The 21,895-nt window shown below is 42.6% G+C and overlaps 1 protein-coding gene and 1 pseudogene across 1 annotated transcript; one reads left to right on the top strand and one right to left on the bottom strand.

The window, feature by feature from the left end:
• Window positions 1–6,450: 6,450 nt before the first annotated feature.
• Window positions 6,451–7,389, top strand: LOC125133292 (olfactory receptor 5-like). Its single transcript, XM_047791400.1, has one exon. It carries the CDS (start codon window positions 6,451–6,453, stop codon window positions 7,387–7,389), a length of 939 nt encoding a protein of 312 aa, XP_047647356.1.
• A 5,730-nt stretch (window positions 7,390–13,119) lies between these two features.
• LOC125133293 (olfactory receptor 5-like) lies at window positions 13,120–14,096 on the bottom strand (annotated as a pseudogene).
• Between the last annotated feature and the right edge of the window lie 7,799 nt (window positions 14,097–21,895).

A 21,895-nucleotide genomic window follows, 5' to 3' on the forward strand; every position in this document is an offset into this window, starting at 1 on the left:
GACGGATGCTTTGTGAGTGTTTTCCTTGTATGACCTCCATTAAGTATCTCAATAATCCTATAATATCATTATAAATACAGTTCCTCTTTTATGGATGAAGAAACTGAGGGTCAGTAAGAGGAGTAAAATGCTAGATTTGATACAAGTAAGCAGTAGAGGATTTGGAATTGGAGTTCAGGTACCTTATATTCTAACGCCTGAATTCTCTCTGCCATACCGAGATGTCTCTGAGGAATGGTTCAAAAGGAATGGCTGGGAGTTCTGTTAGGGCTAAGTGGTTAAAAAAACCGACTAGGAACCATCAGTTTTGATCCCTGGTCTTGATCAGTGGGTTGATGATCCTGTGTTGCCCTGAGCTGTGGTGTAGGTTGCAAATGCAGCTTGGCTGGCATTGCTGTGGCTGTGGTGTAGGCTGGCAGCTGCAGCTCCGATTCGACCCCTAGTCTGGGAACCTCCATATGCCATGGGGTGCGGCCCTAAAAAAGGCAAAAAGACAAAAGAAAAGAAAAGAAAAGAAAAAAGAAAATGAATGGCTGGGATGGGAACTGAAAATCTGAGCAGAAGTTTTGAACTTGCAGAGTGACTTTGATTAAAGTGTAGTCACATCTTTGCACCTCCGCTGGTGAAGTTCCTTTCCCTAGGTGGCTCACACTCTCTCCTTTTTCTAACCTTAATAATTCTACAAATCCTTCAAGGCTCAGTTAAAACGTCATACCCTGTGCATGCAAACTATGGCATTTAGAATGGATAAGCAATGAGACCCTGCTGTACAGCACAGGGAAATACATCCAATCTTTGGGGGTAGGCCATGATGGGAGATAATATGAGAAAAAGCACACACATACGTATATATAGGTATGCCTGGGCCACTTTGCTGTACAGCAGAAACTGGCACAACATTGTTAATCAACTCTACATCAATAAAATAGATTTTAAAGTGTCAGACCCTGCATGAGGCTTTCCCAGTCCTTCCTTGTAGAAATAAATACCCCTTCATCAAACTCCTACTCTGCCTTGCTATCCTCACGACTGCCTGCTCTGTTAGCATGGATTATGCTAACTTGCCAGCCCTGAAATCCAGTTTGGAAGCCGGGTCAAAGGTTGGCTTTGTTGTTTAGACTCAAACATGAGCAACTTCTTCTTCATGGAGAGGCAGCCACGTCCGGAGAAATGATCCCTGGCTTCAGTATCAGGTAGACCTGCACTGGATAGCAGGATTTGCCAGGAACTATCTATGTGACTTGGTCAAGCTTCTTCCCCTCTCCAAGCTTTAGTTCCTCTTCTGTGATGTGCAGTGCATAATCTTCACTCACAGGATGGTGAAAACATCTATTAGTGAAGTAATGTGTACCTCTTGAAATTATTAATTACGTAATAAGTAGTCATTATTATGATAAAGGGTCATATATATTTTTTCATGCCATACTATTTATTTTTTTAAATGATTTTTATTTTTTCAATTACAGTTGGTTTACAGTGTTCTGTCAATTTCTACTGTACAGCAAAGTGACCCAGTCACACACACACACACACACACACACACACACACACACACACACCCCTATATACATTCTTTTTCTCACATTACCCTCCATCGCGTTCCATCATAAGTGACTAGATATCGGTCCCTGTGCTATACAGAAGGATCTCACTGCTTATCCACTCGGAATCCAACAGTTTGCATCTATTAACCTCAGGCTCCCAGTCCTTCCCACACCCTCCCCCCTTGGCCACCGCAAATCTGTTCTCCTAGACCGTGAGTTTCTTTTCTGTAGATAAGTTCATTTGTGCCAGATATTAGATTCCAGATATAAGTGATATCATGTGGGGTTTGTCTTTATCTCTCTGGCTTCTTCACTTAGTATGAGAGTCTTTAGTTCCATCCCATACAATTTAATAATAATAGATAACATTTATTGATTACCCCGTGTCAGAAACTTGGCACATGGCAACCCTTTTGAGTACCCTGTAAGTACTAAAATAATTCCCACCTTGCAAATAAAGAAACTGAAGTTCCACCAGGACTTTGCCCAAATCTTGCAGTTATTCGGTGGAAGAGTGACTATTCAGAGCCAGGTCTATTTGACTCTTATTTAATAGTGGAGTTATTACAGACGTTGTGATGAAGATAATTATATCCATCTTTTTTTTTTCCCAGAAAAGGCTATCAAGGGTGGGACAGGCTATGTAAGTGTGTCCAAGTTTAACCAATAAAGAAGAATAATATTGGAGTTCCCGTCATGGCTCGGTGGTTAACAAATCTGACCAGGAACCATGAGGCTGCAGGTTTGGTTGCTGGCCTTTGTTTTTTTTAAATTAAATTAAATTAAATTAAATTTTTTGCTTTTTAGGGCCTCACCCATGGCATATGGAAGTTCCCAGGCTAGGGGATGAATCAGAGCTACTGCTGCCAGCCTACACCACAGCCACAGTGATGTGGGATCTGAACCACATCTGAGACCAACACCACAGCTCACGACAACACCGGGTCCTTAACCCACTGAGCGAGGCCAGGGATCAAACCCACACCCTCATGGATCCTACTTGGGTTTGTTTCCACTGGGCACAGCAGGAACTGCCCACATCCATTCATCTCTGTATCACCACTGTGCTGAGTGCATGTTGATGCTACAGACACATGTGCCAAGTACATGTTGAGAAAGAGAATCATGGAAGAAAAAAGCCCCGTGGGAGACACCGAGGGAAGAGGGCTGTTGAGGGGTTCTTGTCTGGAACTAAGAGGCGCTCCATCATTCAGCGTCAAGGGGTTTGTCTGAAGAGCCCTCTTCAGGGCCACCGGCAGCTTTGACTTTGGTTTGGGGCAGATGTGACCTCTTTGCTTCCGGACTAGGGACAGCACCACCTGCTACTGGATCAAAGAGAACAGACATCAGTGGAGCATGAAAGTGTGTTAATTCTCTTGCTTCATTTAATCATCTCTGAGGTTAGGTGTATAATCAAGGGGATTGATGCCCAGAGCAGTGAAGTTACCAGGTAAATATGACCCTAGAATGCAGCTCTTTACCTGTAATTTTTTTTTTGTCTCTTAGGGCCATACCCTCAGCATATGGAGGTTCTCAGGCTAGGGACTGAATCAGAGCTACAGTTGCCAGCCTACACCACAGCTACAGCAATGCAGGATCTGAGCTGCATCTGTGACCTGCACCACAGCTCACAGCCATGCCAGATCCTTAACCCACTGAGTGAGGCCAGGAATCACATCCTCATGCATCCTGGTCAGGTTTGTTACCACTGAGCCACGACGGGAACTCCCCGTAAATCATATTTAATTGAGCACCAGCTTCATAATTTGCTGAGGGACCTTGAGCACAAGGCTTTTACTCTCCAAGTCTCTGGTTCTTCATCAGTAGAATGGGACTAAGAGGGCTGACTGTTTGGGTCATTGGGATGATGAAATAGGATCCTACCTATAAAGTCTTTGTCCAGGATCCCAAAGATGATATACTTGCAGGTACTTTGCATCTGGTATTTTGGGAAACTCAAATGCATTCTATGTAATCGTATCGTCAACTGCAACCATTGCGTCTGTGTAGGTATTTTCAATTTCCTCCTATAAAAACTGAGAATGTCAAACTGAGGGCCTTCAAGTGGCCCTTCTAGCCCTAACATTCCCTTCCTAGAGCAGAAGAATAAATTTCTTTTCCTCTTTGGCCAAAGTGCTTCAAAAAAATAAAATGAAAATTTTACCCCAGGAGTTCCTGTAGCAGCTCAGTGGAAATGAATCTGACTAGCATCCATGAGGATGCAGGTTCTAACCCTGGCCTCACTCAGTGAGTTAAGGATCCGGCATTGCTGTGAGCTGTGGTGTGCTGTGGTGTAGCTGTGGTGTAGGTCACAGATGTGGTTTGGATCCGGCATGGCTGTGGCTGTGGCGTAGGGTGGCAGCTACAGCTCCAATTTGACCCCAAGCCTGAGAACCTCCATATGCTGAAGGTCAAAAGACAAAAAAATCCTGCTTTTGTTTAGCATCCTAGGAAAAATTTACCCCAAATCCCAAGAGAAAAGGAAGAAAATAATGAATATGGATCCAGTCACACCTGGAATGTCAAATCTATATTTTCTACTTACTTTTGGGAGGTCTTATGGAAACTAACTGACTCTCTGATCCTTAGTTTCTAAATCTGTGAAATGGCAATATTAATGCTTACATCTCAGTGATGGGAGGGGGATGAAATGTGAATAAAAATCACCTGACACAGCATCTGGCATCTGGTGAATGCAGCTACATGGGAATTATTGTTATTCAATCTCCACTCTGGAGCTCAGGATGCCAGAATTTATTTATGAGCCAACGGGGATTCAGAGAGTTTAAGTGACGTTCTTGAAGCCCTCTTAAGGGGAACGTGGCATGTCGTGGATTGAGACATGCCTGTGTTATTCCAAAGAAGGTCCCTGTAAAAGGCAGAAGACAGACGAGGAGTAAACATCATCTGTGCTGTGTAGTTGGGACGGCCGTGGCTGCTAGGCTGTGCAAAGAAGGCTTTGTGGAGGAGGTGAGGCTTAAGGTAGCTCCCTAACAGACCAAGGGCAGGTTCCATGAACAATACCACCTCATTTGCACTGGCAGGTAGTAAAATCAGACAGAACCTACTTGAAAACCCCCAGTGCTCTTACTTCATATTGATAGCCTCTGGGAACCACAGTTTCTTCACCTTTACCAATAAGGGAAGTGACGCCTCCTTTGCTTGGTATGGAAAGTGAATGAAGTCTTTTGTTCCATGACCCTAACCTGGACGTAGGCACATGTAATACATGTTATCTCCATCTTTATAACAAGAGATTTGCGGGGGAGAAGGTTGGAGATAGCCTTCTCTAGAGGAAGTCAGGAATCAAATGTCTATGTGCTTGTTTTAGAAAATTACACAGCTAACTCTTTTCTCTAATAGATAGTAAATCCTATCAATACATGTCCTAAAAACAGTAGAGGAATCTCAGATTAGGGAGATGAGGAATATTCTCCACTCTAAGATACCCAGGAGAACCACTGAAATTCATGGGAAAATTGTTGCTTTTTCAGAAAATGTCCCCTAATTTTATCAAAAGTAATAACTCTTTTGCATATAACTTATGCTTCCATTTTCTTAAGCAATCTCCATAACATCTCACGGGAAGCAATATCATCCTTCCTATTTCACAGAGGAAAAAACCTAAGTCTTGCATAAATCAAGCAACATGCTAAAGATGGTAACAAGCAGACAGGCTAGGATTTCTGATCCCAAGATGGGTACCTTTCTAATCACCCTATATTGACTCCCTTCCAAATCACCAACCATCAGAAATTGAAGGGAAGGTCACCTAGGCAGAGTCCCACCGCTCCCAGCCAACTCCTCTGTCATTTGTTGCTGCATCTCCCAGAAAGTGTGAGGCCCGGAAATCCAACTTTGACGTACCATGCACTGAGTAAACATGCGTTGAGTAGCTGTAAGATACTGGAAACACACTCTTTTGCTAGATACCAAGAATAGAGCTGTGAGTAAGGCAGGTCCTGTTCCCTCCTCAGGGCTTACAATCCAGTTGGAGAGACCTGGAATGATGGAACAAACAGACAAGTAATTTTTTTTGTCTTTTTGCTATTTCTTGGGCCGCTCCCGTGGCATATGGAGGTTCCCAGGCTAGGGGTCGAATCGGAGCTGTAGCCGCCGGCCTACACCAGAGCCACAGCAACGCGGGATCCGAGCTGCGTCTGCGACCTACACCACAGCTCACGGCAACACTGGATCCTTAACCCACTGAGCAAGGCCAGGCATCGATCCCGCAACCTCACGGTTCCTAGTCGGATTTGTTAACCACTGCGCCATGACGGGAACTCCGAGTCAAGTAGTTTAAAAGAATAACAGTCTCTCTGTGATAGAGAGATAGAGAATGATGACACAGGGCTTGATAGCAGATTTTCAAGGAAGGCTTCTCTGAGGATGTGACATTGAAAAATGTATGCCAGGGCTGTCAGGGATTCCCAGAAGTGGGAAAAGCACAAACGGGGAGAAGAGTGTTCCAGACAGAAGGAATGTCACGTGGGAATTCTTCAAGGCTTGAAGAATCTTGGATCATTGGAAAGAGTGAAAGGGTACACATGGGGCTTAAATAGACAGGAGGAGAGGAACTATGGCATGGCTCGAACCTGAAGCAGCTTGCAATGCTCAGAAAATTGGGGGGCTTGGAGGGCGTGATAAGGAACATGATGTTTATTCTAAGAATAATGGAGAGAATGTCAAGTGTTCTAGGCAGAGGACTGACCCTGTATGATATATGATTTTCAACGACTCCACCAGCTGCTACATGGAGAAGGATTGCAGAGGCAAGAACAGACATAAGGAGATGAGATACGGGGTTATTTCATTTACTTAAGTGAGATAATGGCTTGGATCTGGGGTGAGGTAAGAGGTAAAGAGATAGATGTGTGAAGTCTTTGTAGACGTATTTTGTTCTTAGATGGAGAAGTCCCCGAAGGTGGGCAACATGACCAGAGTCCAGGAGTTTGTCTTGCTGGGCTTGTCCACAAGGTTGGACATAAGGGATGTCCTATTTGTCGTCTTCCTGGCCCTCTACCTGCTGACCCTCCTGGAGAACACGCTCATCATCTTCCTCATCTGCCGTCACACCGACCTCCACAAGCCCATGTACTTCTTCCTGGGCAACATGAGCTCCCTGGAGATGTGCTACATGTCAGTGACCATGCCCAGCCTGCTTGTGGGGCTGTGGACGGGACCCTTTCACATCTCCTTCACAGCCTGCATGACCCAGCTCTTCTTCTTCATCTCTCTCATCTGCACGGAGTGCACCCTCCTGGCCTCCATGGCCTATGACCGCTATGTGGCCATCTGCTGCCCACTCCACTACCCACTGCTCATGAGGCCCCAGGTCTGCCTGAACTTGGCCATGGCCTCATGGATTGGTGGGTTACTGGTCTCAGTGGCCAAGACAACATGCATCGCCAGCCTGTCCTACTGTGGCCCCAATGTCCTCAACCAATTTTTCTGTGATGTCTCCCCTCTGCTCAACCTGTCCTGCACACACGTGGCCCTAACGGAGCTGGTGGACTTCATCTCTGCCATCGTCATCCTCTGGGGTTCCCTCTTGGTGGCCATAGCCTCCTATGTGGCCATTGGGAGGGCGGTGCTCCGCATGCCTTCAGCTGCCGCCCGCGGCAAGGCCTTCTCCACCTGCGCGTCCCACCTGGTGGTGGTGGGCATCTTCTACTCAGCGGCCCTCTTCATCTACTGCCGTCCCAGCCGCATCGAAGCCATGGACCTCAACAAGGTTCTCTCCGTCATCTACACGGTGGCCACGCCCCTATGCAACCCCGTCATCTACTGCCTGCAGAACAAGGAGGTCCAGGCAGCGCTGCAGAAAATGCTCCGCTGGCGCTGAGGCTGCCTAGCGACAGGCATGGGAGAGGTCTCAAGTTACCATACTTTATGTTCACATACCAAACCTTTCATCTTTAAACATGTACAGTTCCATGGAGATTTAGTGCATTCACAGAGTTGTGCCACTGTCACCATTATCGAATTCCAGAATAGTTTCATCACCCCCGAAAGTAACCCCTACGCACTAGAAGTAACTTCCCATCCCCTGCCCCACCCCCCAGCGCTAAAAACCACCAATCTTCCTTCTGTCTCTATGGATTTGCCTGTTTGGACATTTCGCATAAGTTTAGTAATATATAGAATTTTGTGTGGTCTCTTTTGCTTAGCATCATATTTTCAAGGTTCATGCATGGTGTAGCCTGTGTCAGTATGGCATTCCTTTTTATGGTTGGATAATATTCCATTATATGGGGAGTTTCCATTGTGGCTCAGCAGTGAAGAATCCGACATGGTGTCTGTGAGGATGCGGGTTCGATCCCTGGCCTCATTCAGTGGGTTAAGGACCTGGCGTTGTTGTGTGCTGTGGTGCAGGTCTCAGATGTGGCCTGGATCCCAAGTTGCTGTGGCTGTGGAACAGGCCATCAGCTACAGATCTGTTTGACCCCTAGCCTGGGAGCCTTCATATGCCACAAGCCTAAAAAGAAAATAAATTTCCATTTTATGGTTACACCATATTTAGTTGCCTATTTGCCAGTTGATAGATGTTTGAGTTGTTTCTACTTTATAGCTATTAGGGATAATGCTGCTGTAGACATTTGCATATAACTATTTGTGTGGTGAACAGTTCTTTTCCCTTGAGTATGTACCTAGGAGTGGAATTTCTGGGTCATATGCTTGTGCTATACTTCATGCTTTAAAGAACTATCAAACTGTTTTCAAAGCAATCAGTATCTTACTTCAACAATATAGGTATGTCAGGGTAAGGAGCTCCATTATAAATGGCCATTTATGGATGAAATAACACAAACGATTCTAATAAATCCCCTTAATGCTCAGGAAAAAATGGTAGTTACAATCTTGCACCATCCCTGTATCAGATCAGGAAAAATTCAAATGATTGTTAATAGCCAGAATTGATGTGGCTTTGAAAAAATAGGGACTCTCTTATATGGCTGGTGGTGGAATAAATTGTTAAAACATTCTTGGAAGACAATCTGGTATCCCCTATTAAGATTCGAATTGTGCCTACATTTTGACCCTGAATCTCCACATCTGCAGATATCTCACAGGGAAATTAAAGCACTGATCTGTAAAAATACATGATAAAGATGTTTATTGTAGCATTGTTTTAAGTGGGCCAATCTGGAAAGAACGTGACTGTTCATCAATAGCATAATGACTGAGTAAATTACGATGCCCACATATTATGAAACTTTATGAAGCCGTTTAAAAAAATTATATCTCTATATTGGCATGGAGACCTAATATAGTTATGGATCAAAATGTAAAACATTAGAGTAAATTCTCAATAGAAATTTAAATTCAAAAATGTGAAATATAAAAATTCTAGATATGTCTTCATATGTTTGCTTAGATTTATTTTGAGAATGCACACTGCAAAATTTTTTTTTTTTGCAATTTTCAGTAATCATGAAAAGTTATTATCTGATATCAGTACAATGTTTCTGGAGGGCAATTTGTTATTATGCAGTAAAACCTGAATGTCCCTGGCCTTTGAAAGAGTATCATTTTAAGGATTTTTTTCCCAAGGAAATAACGGGATGCCTACAACAACACAACTGTGAGAATATTTATTGCATTTTGCTCTTTCACTGGAGCACTGTTGGGAGAAACCTCCATTCAACAATAGAGGAGTCAGTAAAACAAACTGCAGGGAGTTCCCTTCATGGCTCAGCTGTCAATGAGCCCGAGCAGGAGCCACGAGGATGTGGCTTTGATCCCTGGCCTTGCTCAGTGGGTTAAGGATCCGGTGTTGCCCTGGGCTGTGGTGTAGGCCCAGATGCGGCTCAGATCTGGCGTTGCTGTGGCTGTGGTGTAGGCCGGCTGCTGTAGCTCCAATTGGTTCCCTAGCCTGGGAACCTCCATATGCCACAGGCGGGTGTAGCCCTAAAAAGGCAAAAGACAAAACAAACAAACAAAAACAAAAAACTGCATCACAGCTATGCAATAGAATCCTACCATGCCACAAAAAGTGAATTTTGTAAGTATATTTACTTCCATGAAATGTGTCAATTATATATCATGATGTGGAAAATTCAGGTTATAAAACAGCATGGACAGTGTAATTACATTTTGACTTTTTTTCATTTTTTAGTTTTATCGAAGTATAGTTGACTTACAATGTTATGATGTTTTGATTTTTATTGCACTGTGTATATACGTATATACACATTGAAAGAATATGAGAGAATTTGAAAACCAGCACTATAAAATGCTAATGGTGAAGACTTTGCTTTCATTTTCGTGTCATTATATTTTGTCAAAAATTTTTGGTGGCAAGTATATATTGCTTTTAAAATGAAATTATTGTTCAATATTAAAAAATCACTTTAATCTCTCCCTTCTGTCCATGAGATAGAGCCAAACGTGACCCCCATTCTGCTTTGTGTTCAGTTTCCTTCTGCCCCACTGACTGACACAGTGCCCAGAAACACTGGGAGCTGTTGGGTTTCCAGTTTTCTTTTTTGTTGTTAAAGTGTAGCTGATTTACAGTGTCCTCTATGTATCAGTGTCCTCTATGTAGTTGCTCTATATAGCAAAGTGACTCAGTCATATATATACATACTTTCTGTATTTTTTCATACTCTCTTCCATCATGTTCTACTCCAAGAGACTGGATATAGTTCCCTGTGCTATAATATAGGATCTCATTGCTTATCCATTCTAAGTGTCATAGTTTGCATCTGCTAACTCCAAACTCCCCGTCCATCCCACGCCCTCCCCCTGTCCCCTTGGCAACCCTGAGTCTGTTCTCTACGTGTGTGAATCTGTTTCTGTTCTGTGGAAAGGTTCATTTGTACCAAATTTTTAGATTCCACACAAAAGTGATGTCATAGGGTATTTGCCTTTCTCTTTCTGACTTACTTCACTTAGTGTAAGAGTCTCTAGTTGCATCCATATTGCTGCAAGTGGCATTATTTTGTCCTTTTTTATGGCTGAGTAGTATTCCATTGTATACGTGTACCATGATTACTGTCAATAGCACTGCCCAATAGCGCTGCAATGAACATAGGGGTGCATGTATCTTTTTGAATGAAACTTTTGTCTCGATATATGCCGGAGAGTGGGCTTGCTGGATCATATGGTAGTTCTATATTTAGTTTTCTGAGCACCCTCCATACTGTTTTCCATAGCCATTGTACCAATTTGTGTTTCGTACAGCTTTCTTCTTTCCGCCTCCTTCTCTGTTCTGTGATCCATTTCCTTCATGGAATCACAGCTGCCTGATATTTTCTTGACACCACATCACCTAAAGAGGTGTCTTTTGTGACACACCCTAATGTTCCTAGGGAGAAACACTACCCCACCCTCCATCCTTATGGCTTGAGTGAGCTGGCAGCCTCTCCTCTTAGCTCTAGGGGAAGGCAGGTGACACCAGCTGGCCAATCAGAGCCTCCTCGCTGCCCTCCCCCCAAAACACGTGACACCACACCAGCTGGCCAATCAGAACATTGCCCAGAACATTGCTCTCCTCACAGCCCTCTACCCCAATGGGAACTCGTAGTGAATTTTTGTGACCATTTTAAAGGGTATTCTGCTAACCATGGTCAGGTGGAAGGGGCCAGTTTTGAACTTTGCGTGGCACCTCATTTCTTTGCAGGGACAGAGAAATGAGGTCTGGAGAGTCTCACCCTAGGAATTAAATAATTTGGTCCGGAAGTGACACAATGACTTGGTGGCCAGGAGCACTCAGGTGATCCTACCCATGTAGCAAAGAGCCCAGAAAGTGCAATCATCTGTGTGCCTGGAAGGCAAAGGGCTGGAAACATCAGCAAAGATAACTAAAGACTATCTCAAGATCAATAGCATGAAAATAAAATGATAATTGTTGTGTGTCCAACGTGTATGTGACTATAAAATTTGGCAAATATTGGCAAATTGTTTCCCAAAAACACTGCTCAGTCTGCATTCCCACAGCAGTCCTAGAGGGTATCTTTCCCCCACATCCAACCGACACTAGGTTTTCTCAAAGGATTTCTTTCTTTCTTTCTTTTTTTTTTTAATTTGCTATGTGGAGGTGCATTTATTGAGCTCCATTTCTTTAGTAGTCATGGACATTGGACATTATTCTATAGTTTATTGGCCATTTCTATTGCATTTTTGGGGGACGAACTTTGGGTTATTTGTACAAATAGTCTGGAATGGATATCATTGTATGTCAGCTTTTGCCCGCATCTTTCACTTTCTTCTCCAGGACAAATTTCCAAAGAAGAACTGGTGGATGTAAGGCCATTCAGATCTCAAGGCTTTTTGCATGTATATCAAACAGCCCTTCTAAAATGTACTAACATATACTCTCACCAACAACCCCAGAATATGCTCATTGCCCTTGAGGCTCTGTCAGCATGAGTTTTTATTACTTAAAATAAACATGAAAAATATCCTGTTACAATAAGTCATTCCATTGAATGTAATTCTTTGAATTTCAGTTTTCCCTTGTAACATGCTCATTTACTCAGTTATAAAGGTAATACATGCTTATTGCAAAATATTCAAAGATATAAAATAGGAAATATGGTCTCATGCCTCCAAACATAGCTAATAACTCTTTGATACGTACCTTTTCAGATTCCTTTCTAGGCACAGGTTAACACAAATAACCACTGCAATTAGTTTATTTATTACTCTCATTTTACAAATCTTTGACATACTTTCATAGTGCTTCTTTCGTTTTTAACTCAACAACATACTGTCTCCTCATGACAGTACCTGCGGGTCTGGTTTGTTGTTGTTGTTTCGGCGGTGCCCTCGGCATGCGGAAGTTTCTAGGCCGGAGATCAAACCCAAGCTGCAGCTGTAACCAGAGCCACAGCAGCGACAAGGCTAAATCCTTAGTTCATTGAGCCACGAGGGAAATCCCTGCAGGTCTGGTTTAATCGCTTTAATGAATGTGTGTGATTTCATACTATGCACATAACATATTTAAATAATTTCGTATCAGTGGACATTAGTGTTACTTGCAAAATTTTCCAATAAAATGTTTATTCCAAATTACAATGTTGCAATAAAAATTCTTGCGCTTACACTTTGCATTACACACACACACACACACACACACACATACACACACATATATTTTGTCTTTTTGTCCTTTTAGGGCCACACCCATGGCATATGGAGGTTCCCAGGCTAGGGGTCTAATCAGAGCTGTAGCCCCGGCGGCCACAGCCACAGCAATGCAGGATCCGAGCTGCGTCTGTGACCTACATACATCACAGCTCACGACAACACTGGATCCCCAACCCAGGGATTGAACGCTCAATCGGATTCATTAACCACTGAGCCACGACGGGAACGCCACATTTTTTTTTTTCAGTAGGCAAGGAGTAAATTTGCATGTCTTGGGTTACTGGAGAATCTTTTTGTAGGTTATCGGCCACTTAAATTTTTCCTTCAATAACTTCCTATTCATGACCATTTTTCTTCTGAGGTGCTCATATTATTCTCTTTATTTTAAAAAGTCTTTTTACATTATGGCGCGAATATCTTCTTCTGGGTTTCTATTTGCCTTTGAAAGTCGTGTATACATTTGGCCATGAACGTTTTAAAATCAGGAGCAGGAAACGTGAGCGCTCGCTGAGGAGACTCGGGGCGGGTGGAGGGTTTTCCGGAGCGCTGCGTGGACCTCCCTGTTCCGCAGGCAGTAGACAATTGGGCTGCATATGGGCGTGGCCACCGTGTAGATGATGGACAGCACCTTGTTGAGGTTGGTGGGTTCCACCCGGCTGGGGCGGGAATACACAAAGAGGACCACTGAGTAGAAGATGCCCATCACCACAAGGTGGGAGGCGCAGGTGGAGAAAGCTTTGCAGCGGGCGGTGGCCGAAGGCATGCGGAGCACAGCCCTCCCAATGGCCGCGTATGCGCCCAGAGCCACCAGCAGTGTCCCACAGAAAGTGAGGATGGCAGAGATGAAGTCCACCAGCTCCGTCAGGGCCACGTGGGTGCAGGACAGGTCGAGCAGGGGCGAGACATCACAGAAGAAGTGGTTGAGGATGTTGGGGCCACAGTAGGACAGGCTGGCAATGCATGTTTCGTCTTGACCACCGAGACCAGCAGCCCCCCAAGCCACGACGCCATGGCCAAGCTCAGGCAGACCTGGGGCCTCATGAGCAGTGGGTAGTGGAGTGGGCGGCAGATAGCCACATAGCGGTCATAGGCCATGGAGGCCAGGAGGGTGCACTTGGTGCCGATGAGCGATATGAATAAAAAAAACTGAATTATGCAGACGGCGAAAGGCACGTGGCATGGACTGGCTCTCAGGCCCACGAGCAGGCTGGGCATGGTCACTGACACGTAGCACATCTCCAAGCAGCTCAGGTTGCCCAGGAAGAAGTACATGGGCTTGTGGAGGTCGGTGTGACTGCAGATGAGGAAGACGATGAGCGTGTTCTTCAGGAGGGTCAGCAGGTAGAGGCCCAGGAAGACGACAAACAGGATGTCCCTTATGCCTTGCCTGGCAGACAAGCCCAGCAAGACAAACTCCTGGACTCTGGACATATTGGCTAAATCTAGAGACCTCTCCATCTACGTCAGAAAGAGAAAGATTGACAGAGTCATGGTCCATGAAAAAAATAAATGGGTAAAGGGGAAGAGCATATTTGGTTAGGGCTCCTAGAGCCAGCGTAGCTTTGCTGAAGCCTGATGGTTGGACTGTTGTCAGAAGCACCATGGGGAGCAACTGGGAAACTGAAAAACTGGAAATGGAAAACTCTACACTGTACTTACTACATCTGTGATCATTGGCAAGATGCTCAGCCTTTATGTCCCTCCTCCCCCTTATCTATCTGTTAGATGGAGGTGAAGCCTATATCCAGGCGGTCCTTAGCCCTTACGGATATTAAATATGGCAATAGATGGAAAGTGCTTTATAAAGCAAGGTGTAATTGTTCTGTTACTTTTTATGACTTTAAGTGATGTCTTCCTTCTTTTCTTTTCCTTTCCTTTCCTTTTCTTTCTTTCTTTCTTTTCCTTTCCTTTCCCTTTCTTCTTTCTTCTTTCTTTCTTTCTTTCTTTCTTTCTTCTTTCTTTTTTTCTTTCTTTCTTTCTTTCTTTCTTTCTTTCTTTCTTTCTTTCTTTCTTTCTTTTCTTTCTCTCTTTCCTTCCCTCTCTCGCTCTCTTTCTTTCTGAAAATTGTCCCAGGACCCCAGAAGTTGTCAGCACTATTTTCAATAAAGGTAGACTCACAATTCCCTTATTCTGAGACATATCCCTCTTTTAATTGGGTTGAATTTCTGGAGGCAATTTACTACTGTGTCTTAGAGAGAAGACCAGCTATAATGGTGTCTCTAAAGAGACCAGTGAGAAATGTCTTCCCTGAATCCTTCTAAAGACAACCCCTTCCAGAAAGAGAACATTTTTTTTAAGGAAAGAAACTGCATATACTTAGCATCACATATGTGCCCCTACCCTGTACTGCACTTTTTGAACCCACTTTTTGAATCAGGCGATTGACTGATTTTCACAACCTACAAAAATCAGCGTTATTTTACCAGTTCATACACAAGACGGTCCTGAAGCTCGCAGGCAGTAAGTGACTTTTCCAAAAGGATGGAGTTGTAGAAATTGGGGTCCTTTGCCTTTGGTGCTAGTATTGGGGATTCATCTTGCATTTTAGGTGATTAAGACATGGAGATTATTCTGTTTGGACCTACATCTGACTTATCACTTATATATATTCAAATATACTCCATATTTTCAGGTGCCTGAAATCAACCAGTGAGCAGAACTCATGTCCGTGAGCTTTTGAAATTTATATTCTAGGTAGTAAGGGATAGAGAAGGCAAATGAAAGATAAATAATGAATTTCAGCAGGTAAGTGCTGAGGAGAACGCAAAACAGGATGGTTGGCATCTTCTGAAGGAGGCCATTTTAGGGTGGGCACTCAGGGAAAGAGCTTCTTTCAGGAGGGTAGTGACGTTTGAGTGTATTTTCAACTAATGAGAAAGATAAGTGAATGTTGAGCTGGTGGAAGAGCATTCTGAGTGGAACAAGCAAAAGCAACTGCAAAAATCTTGTCAAGAAGGAGTTTAGCATCTTCCAGGAAAATAAAAGCCAGTGTAGCTGAAGGGTAAAGACGTAAGAGGAAGGGAAGAAATCAGCGTTCTTCCATCCATATGAGCAAAATCTATTTTTATGTGGCTTCGTCGCTCTTCAATTCATTCTGAGTCTCTCCTAGTGCTCCAGTCTCTTTCGACATTCCCAGTGCAAATTAACTTTCAGAGATTATTGGAATAATAGAATGGAATAAAGCCCAGAAACCGATCAAGCATAGACATAAACTTGATTCATGACATAAATTGTATTGTAGACAGGTGGGGAAGAGGACAGCCTTTGGAAGGAATGGTTCTTGAATAATTAGTTATCAGTATAGACAAATAAAAAGAGGATGAAACCCTACATCACATAGCATGCACACACAAAAAAAATCAATTTCCACTGAGCTAAAAACATACATGCAAAGTGCAAATCTCTGAGATTTTAGAAAAAAATACAGAAGCATGTCTTTTCAACATTGGACAGTTTAGAATACAATGACAATAACGGGAAAGAATAAAAAACTTTTCCACTTTAAAATGTAAAAATTAGAGTGGATAAGCAATGAGATCCCGCTGTACGGCACAGGGAACTATATCTGTCACTTATGATGGAACATGATGGGAGATAATGTGAGAAAAAGAATGTATATATGTATGTATGACTGGGTCACTTTGCTCTACAGTAGAAATTGATAGAACCCTGTAAACCAACTATAATGGAAAAATAAAACTCATTAAAAATAAAAATAAATGAATAAAATTTTGAAAATTAAGATCATTAAACAATTCTGATCACCACAAAATATTAGAAGAAAACTAACAAACCGGAAAAAATACACTTGCCATATGTATAAGTGAAGAGGAATTCTTGGGTGGGAATTGCAGAGAAATGGGTCAATTGATATGCAAAAATTTTTAGCAGAAAAATGGGCAAAGTTCTGAATGTGTATCTTACCAAAGAATGTTAGTCACTAGAAATGTAAAAATATGCCCATCTTATTGGGAACCAAGGAAATGGAAATTAAAACCAAAATTAAACACAATTTTACAGCTGTGGAATTGGGGCAAATATAAGCTTCTGAAAACATAAAGTTTAACAATGAGAACTTTCATACACCACTGCAAGGAGCCTGAACTGATTCGATAACTTCAGAAGACAATTTGTCATTATCGAGTAAATCTGTCCTAGAAATTCTATGTTCAAGCATATCTCTATCCATAGTAATGTTCATAGCAGCACAGTTTTCCTGGCAAAAATAAAAACACATAATGTAAACATCCCAAGTGTCCCATAATAGGATTGATATGTGAATTGTGATCTCTTTGTAGAATGGGGTACTCTTCTGTAAGTAAACAAATGGATCAGAACCACATCTAACATCATTAATGAATCAATCTCAGAAACCTAATGAGAAAAAAAAAGATGTTCATCTCAGTGGGCAAAGAGTGGTAATTCCGTTTATACGAAATGAACCCATGCAAAAGCTTAAGGAATACGTTGTTTAGAGATAAAAAGCCGTGTGGCAAAATAAAGTAGGCAAATGTTGGGTCTGAAATTCAAGATAGTGGGGAGGAATGGGCTGAGGAGGGCATGCAGAGACGATAAATGGTCGTGTCCTTCTTCAAATGGTGAGTGAATACAGGGCATTCACAGCTCTGTTATTTTTATACGCTCCTCCTGTGTTGCATATTTTCTTTTGCACCTGCTGTTTATATAAAAGCCATGCTCAAAAGGACCTTGTGTATGTGTTAAAATGCACGTACCTGTACACCAAAAGTCAATTTTATGCATGTTAATTTTTAAAATGAAATTTAAACAAACTTTTCTCATGCCAACATCCTTTCTCTAGAGGTAACGACTCTTAACGGTTTCCTGTGAGTCCTTCCAGAAATAGTGCCAGCATATTCCTGCACTTGTATTTTTATGTACCCATCCTTAAAAACATAGCCCAACTCACACATCAAGTATGAGTTCCAAGATCTCTCCGAATCAAATACTGTGTAATTTCTCCCTTGCTTTAGTGCCGTTTCCCTCATTCGTTTTAGTAAAAAATGCCCCTGGAAGAGTCTCGCCATGTCCAAATTAAGGAAAAATCATCATGCTTCCAAGTGTGTTGGTTTATGCAAAGATAGATGAGATCGCTAAAATAGTCCCCTTCAAGTAACAGATGGAAAAAATGTTAAATAATATGACGGCAGTAAATTATTTGTAGTTATTGTTAATGTTGTTTTTTAATTACAGGGATGCAGTTTTGCCCAAGAGGGGAGATATGTTCTTGGTGGAAATTTTCATCTTGGTATTTTGGCACAGTGCTTCATTTTTCAGAGGAGCATAGGGTTGAGGGTGGGCGTCCTCGCTCTGAGTGGCTCAGGTTGGGCTGCCCTTGGACTTGAATAAGTATTGAGCCGGGTGGACAGGGCACTGTCCTTGGTCCTGAAAACGAATGCCTGCCACCACTTCCTGCCACGGACTTGATGTCCTTCTTTTCCCGGGTTTATCTCTGTTCCTTCTTCTGCCTTTCTTTCCTGTCTATGTACCCCTGTTCAGGACTTAACATCTTCGTGAAGGCTTTGCCCCTCTGATAAATTCAGATGCCTTAGAATGTCCCTGATTAAACTGCTGAAGAATGGATACATGTACCGAAAAAAGCACTGGGCTCTATGCGGATGATTCAAAAATTGGGAGCCGATTCCACAAACACTTGTCATAAGACCTGGCATGTGGTTATCACCCACCTGGGTTTATCATCCACCTGGGTTTTGCCCCACAAGGAAGCTTATGACGGACTTGCTAGCTGGGTAACTGAAAGATTCTTAATTTCTTGTAGCCTGAGTTACCTATTACTGAAATGATAATACTTCCACTAGGAACAAAAAGATACTGTCTGATGATAGCTTTCATATTACCTGTGTTCTGTGTATGAAAGAATTTAGATGCAGTATAATCTAGTGTATTTCCCATGGCCCACAGTAAGAAATACGTTTTACATTGTGACCTAGTCACAATCACACACACACCCCATATAAATCTAGAAACTTAACAAAAACTACTTACCCTTATTTTGAGTCCTTTCAATATTTTCTCCCATGTTCTATGCCACGTGATTTTTAAGGCTAGTGTGGACCTAAGACATGTATTTCATGAGCCTTGGTGAAATACTGGCATGCAGGTTAAGAGAAGGTCTTTGGAGTCAGACAGAATTCGTTGTAACCTGGACTCTCTCTGACTTAGACAAAGACTGAACCTCTGAGCCTCATGTCTTTGTCTTCAGTATGGAGGTAACAACTCTGACTTCTTCAGACTGCCATGGGGATTAAGTCCAAAATAGCCTTTGTGGCACCTAAGTAGTGTCTGGCACCCTTTGGGGTGCCTTTGGGCACCTTAAAAGGGGTGGGGCTTTTCCTGATGCTCTGCCTTTTCTGTTCCAAATTAAATGATGCTATTTTCTTACCTCTTGGTTAAGGGAGACAGATCCTGCTTGTCCTTCCTCAAGGAGACTCTGGGGATAACAAACATTCAGCGTCTGCCCCTGGACGCAAGTGAAGACAAAGCGTTGTCTAGTGTAGTCGAGGATCTCAGGACTGTTTGGAAGATGTTGTCTTTGGTCCTGATTGACGAGCTCACTGCCTCTCCTCATTTCTCCATCTGTGTGTTCTAGGCGCTGCCAGGAGCACGCTGCTCCTTCAGCCAGCTGAAGAAAAAGGACAAGTTTAAATCCAAGGGACGGACCTTAGAGGACTGTCCTAATCTCTGTGGATTTAGAGACAACTTTGAAGGGAAAACTTTTCGCAAAATTGTACTGGGGCTTGGGAAGGTGACTAAGAACTAACAATGGCTCCGGGGCTGTACTCATGCAGCTTGGAACCTCTCAGCCATGACAGGACTTATGATGGATGCTGGGATTGCAAAACTGAATGAAATTAATTCCTGCTCTCGAGGTCCTCCCAGAACACGGGGAGGTGCTGAGCCTGAAGCAGACCTTTGTACCATATTATAATATCATAAGAGGCGAAGAACCCATGGGTTTTAAGAAGAGGGGAAGCTGGAGGTCTGGGAAAACTTATCGTAGGAGGAATATAAGAGTTCTGTCTCTCAGAAGTATTACAACATAGCCTGTTTGATACAAGAAACAGATAAATAGAACACTCTTCCAGCTCACATAGAAAATTAAAAATTCCTTTACCCAGTGCCTTCTGGATACCTTAGCTCCCTAAGCTGGCATCCAACATTCAGCATTCTGTATATGTGACATAGCTTTTCTTCTCTATGCTTTGGGCTTCACACCAAACAGCTCTTCTATCTATTCCTGGAATTCCCAATGAATATTTGGAGGGAACCCTATCCATGTATTATTTTTCATTATTTCTCTCTTTCGTGCAACCAAATCAAATAGATAGGCTTAGAAGTAAAGTGCCCATAACTCTAGTGTAGAGTTTTTTTCAGGACCAGCAAAACCATCTGTTCACATTATGCCGTGTTCAGAAAACAATGAAAGATATTTTGAGCAAATGATATGGCCCACATCCTCACCAGTATGTACTCTTTTCTCCCATCTTTTGAGAGAATCAAAGTTAAAAATACTTTCATACGCTCATGAATGTACCTCGTGTCTCTTCCCTATTCTCATACGCGCACACCCCAAACAGTGCATTTTGCACATCTCTGCCCATGCTGGTCCTTCTACCCAGCCTGTCTTTTCCGTTCCCCTCCACGTGAAATCTAATTCGTCCTTCAGGCTTATTTCCACTGACTTAGAGATGTGTTCCCCGACTTCCTCCTTTGGCAGACACCAAGAATTAACCCTTTGCCCCCAGTCAGAGAGCAGTGTTATGGAGTGAAAATGTCATGATCCCCAGCAGTTACCCAGAAACGTGGTGGAATGCCTGGGCTCCAAACCAAGGAAGAGAAATGCTCTGGGAGTTTGGAGCATGAATACCTGATCTAGAATTCCTGGTCTGTCATTCAAAGGTGGTGGGACTTTGCCTCCACCCCTCAGCCTCTGTGTCTCCCTCTGTCATGGGGTGATGACACATAGTGAAGAGTCGTCTTGAAGATTAAACTACCTAGTGCCTGTAAATCGCCCACTTGTCACTGTCCCTAGACCCGGTAGATGGTTAGTGAGGGGTAACTACTGCTGACACTAACACAGGTACAATGGAGATCACCTGCACATCTCAGAGATGAAGGAAAAGTTAAATTAACAGGGATGGGTACCCATCTATCACAGTGACAGACACACAGTAGGCAGTCATGAACGCAAATTCTTTTTTCACTTATGTCTAAAAACTGCTTAGTTCTGGAAACATAATTATGACTACCTTGATTCTCTCACAACTAACCTGTGATTCATTCAGAGAAGGGTCTTCATATTTTATTTCTGTCTTCTTTCTTCCTTTTCCTGCCCGTGGCATGAGGAAGTTCCCAGGTTAGGGATTGAACCCAAGCCACAGCAGTGACAACACCGAGTCCTTAATTGCTGGGCCACCAGGGAACTCCTATTTCTGTATTCTTTCCAATGTAATGTTTGTTGATTGAAGGGGAATAAGACTAAGACTTGGACCTTGACTCCTAGAAAGTTTTCCTTAATGTGACTTGTTTTAACTTTGAAATACTTGACCGTGAACCATATAGGGATGTCTGGTGCAAAGGTGGTGAGGGTGGAAGAAGAGTCTATTAGAGGTATGGCCTGAAGTCAGGTCTCCAAGGAATGGACCATAATATGTTTAACAAGTCCTTTATTTACAAACATTTGTATAGTTTCCTAGCTTTTGCCAGAACAAACACTGCCGGTCAAAAAAAGTCATACACAAATGAGCATATACTCTGGAACAGATAAGAGCAAATCTGTGGTGAAAAAAGTCAGAAAACTGATTACCTCTGGCAGAACTAAGAGAAAAGGAGTAAGAGAGAACTTTCTAGAAAAAAATAAATGTGCTGCATATTTATGGGGGTGTTGATATACACATTCCTCAAAAAATGTTGACTGACGTCTAAGATTTGTGCATTTCATTATAAATAAATTTTATGTACAAAGAGTGGAAAACAAATATTATGCTCTAGTTAGTAGAGTTGCTTTTCAAAGAGGTATGGGTTAGAAATTCTTCAGTTATTTTCCTCTGTTCCAAATTGTAAAGTAATGTCCTTGCTTTTAGGAAACAAACACTAAAGCATATACAAATAAATGGGCACAATATCTCTAAATCACTTTCAAATAATTTTGAAAAAATGGACGTGAGAGGAAGAAAGAGAGAGAAAATAAGAAAATGGAGAAAAACTAAACAATTTGT

The sequence above is a fragment of the Phacochoerus africanus genome, chromosome 8 (assembly GCF_016906955.1).
Source record: "Phacochoerus africanus isolate WHEZ1 chromosome 8, ROS_Pafr_v1, whole genome shotgun sequence".
NCBI lineage: Eukaryota > Metazoa > Chordata > Mammalia > Artiodactyla > Suidae > Phacochoerus > Phacochoerus africanus.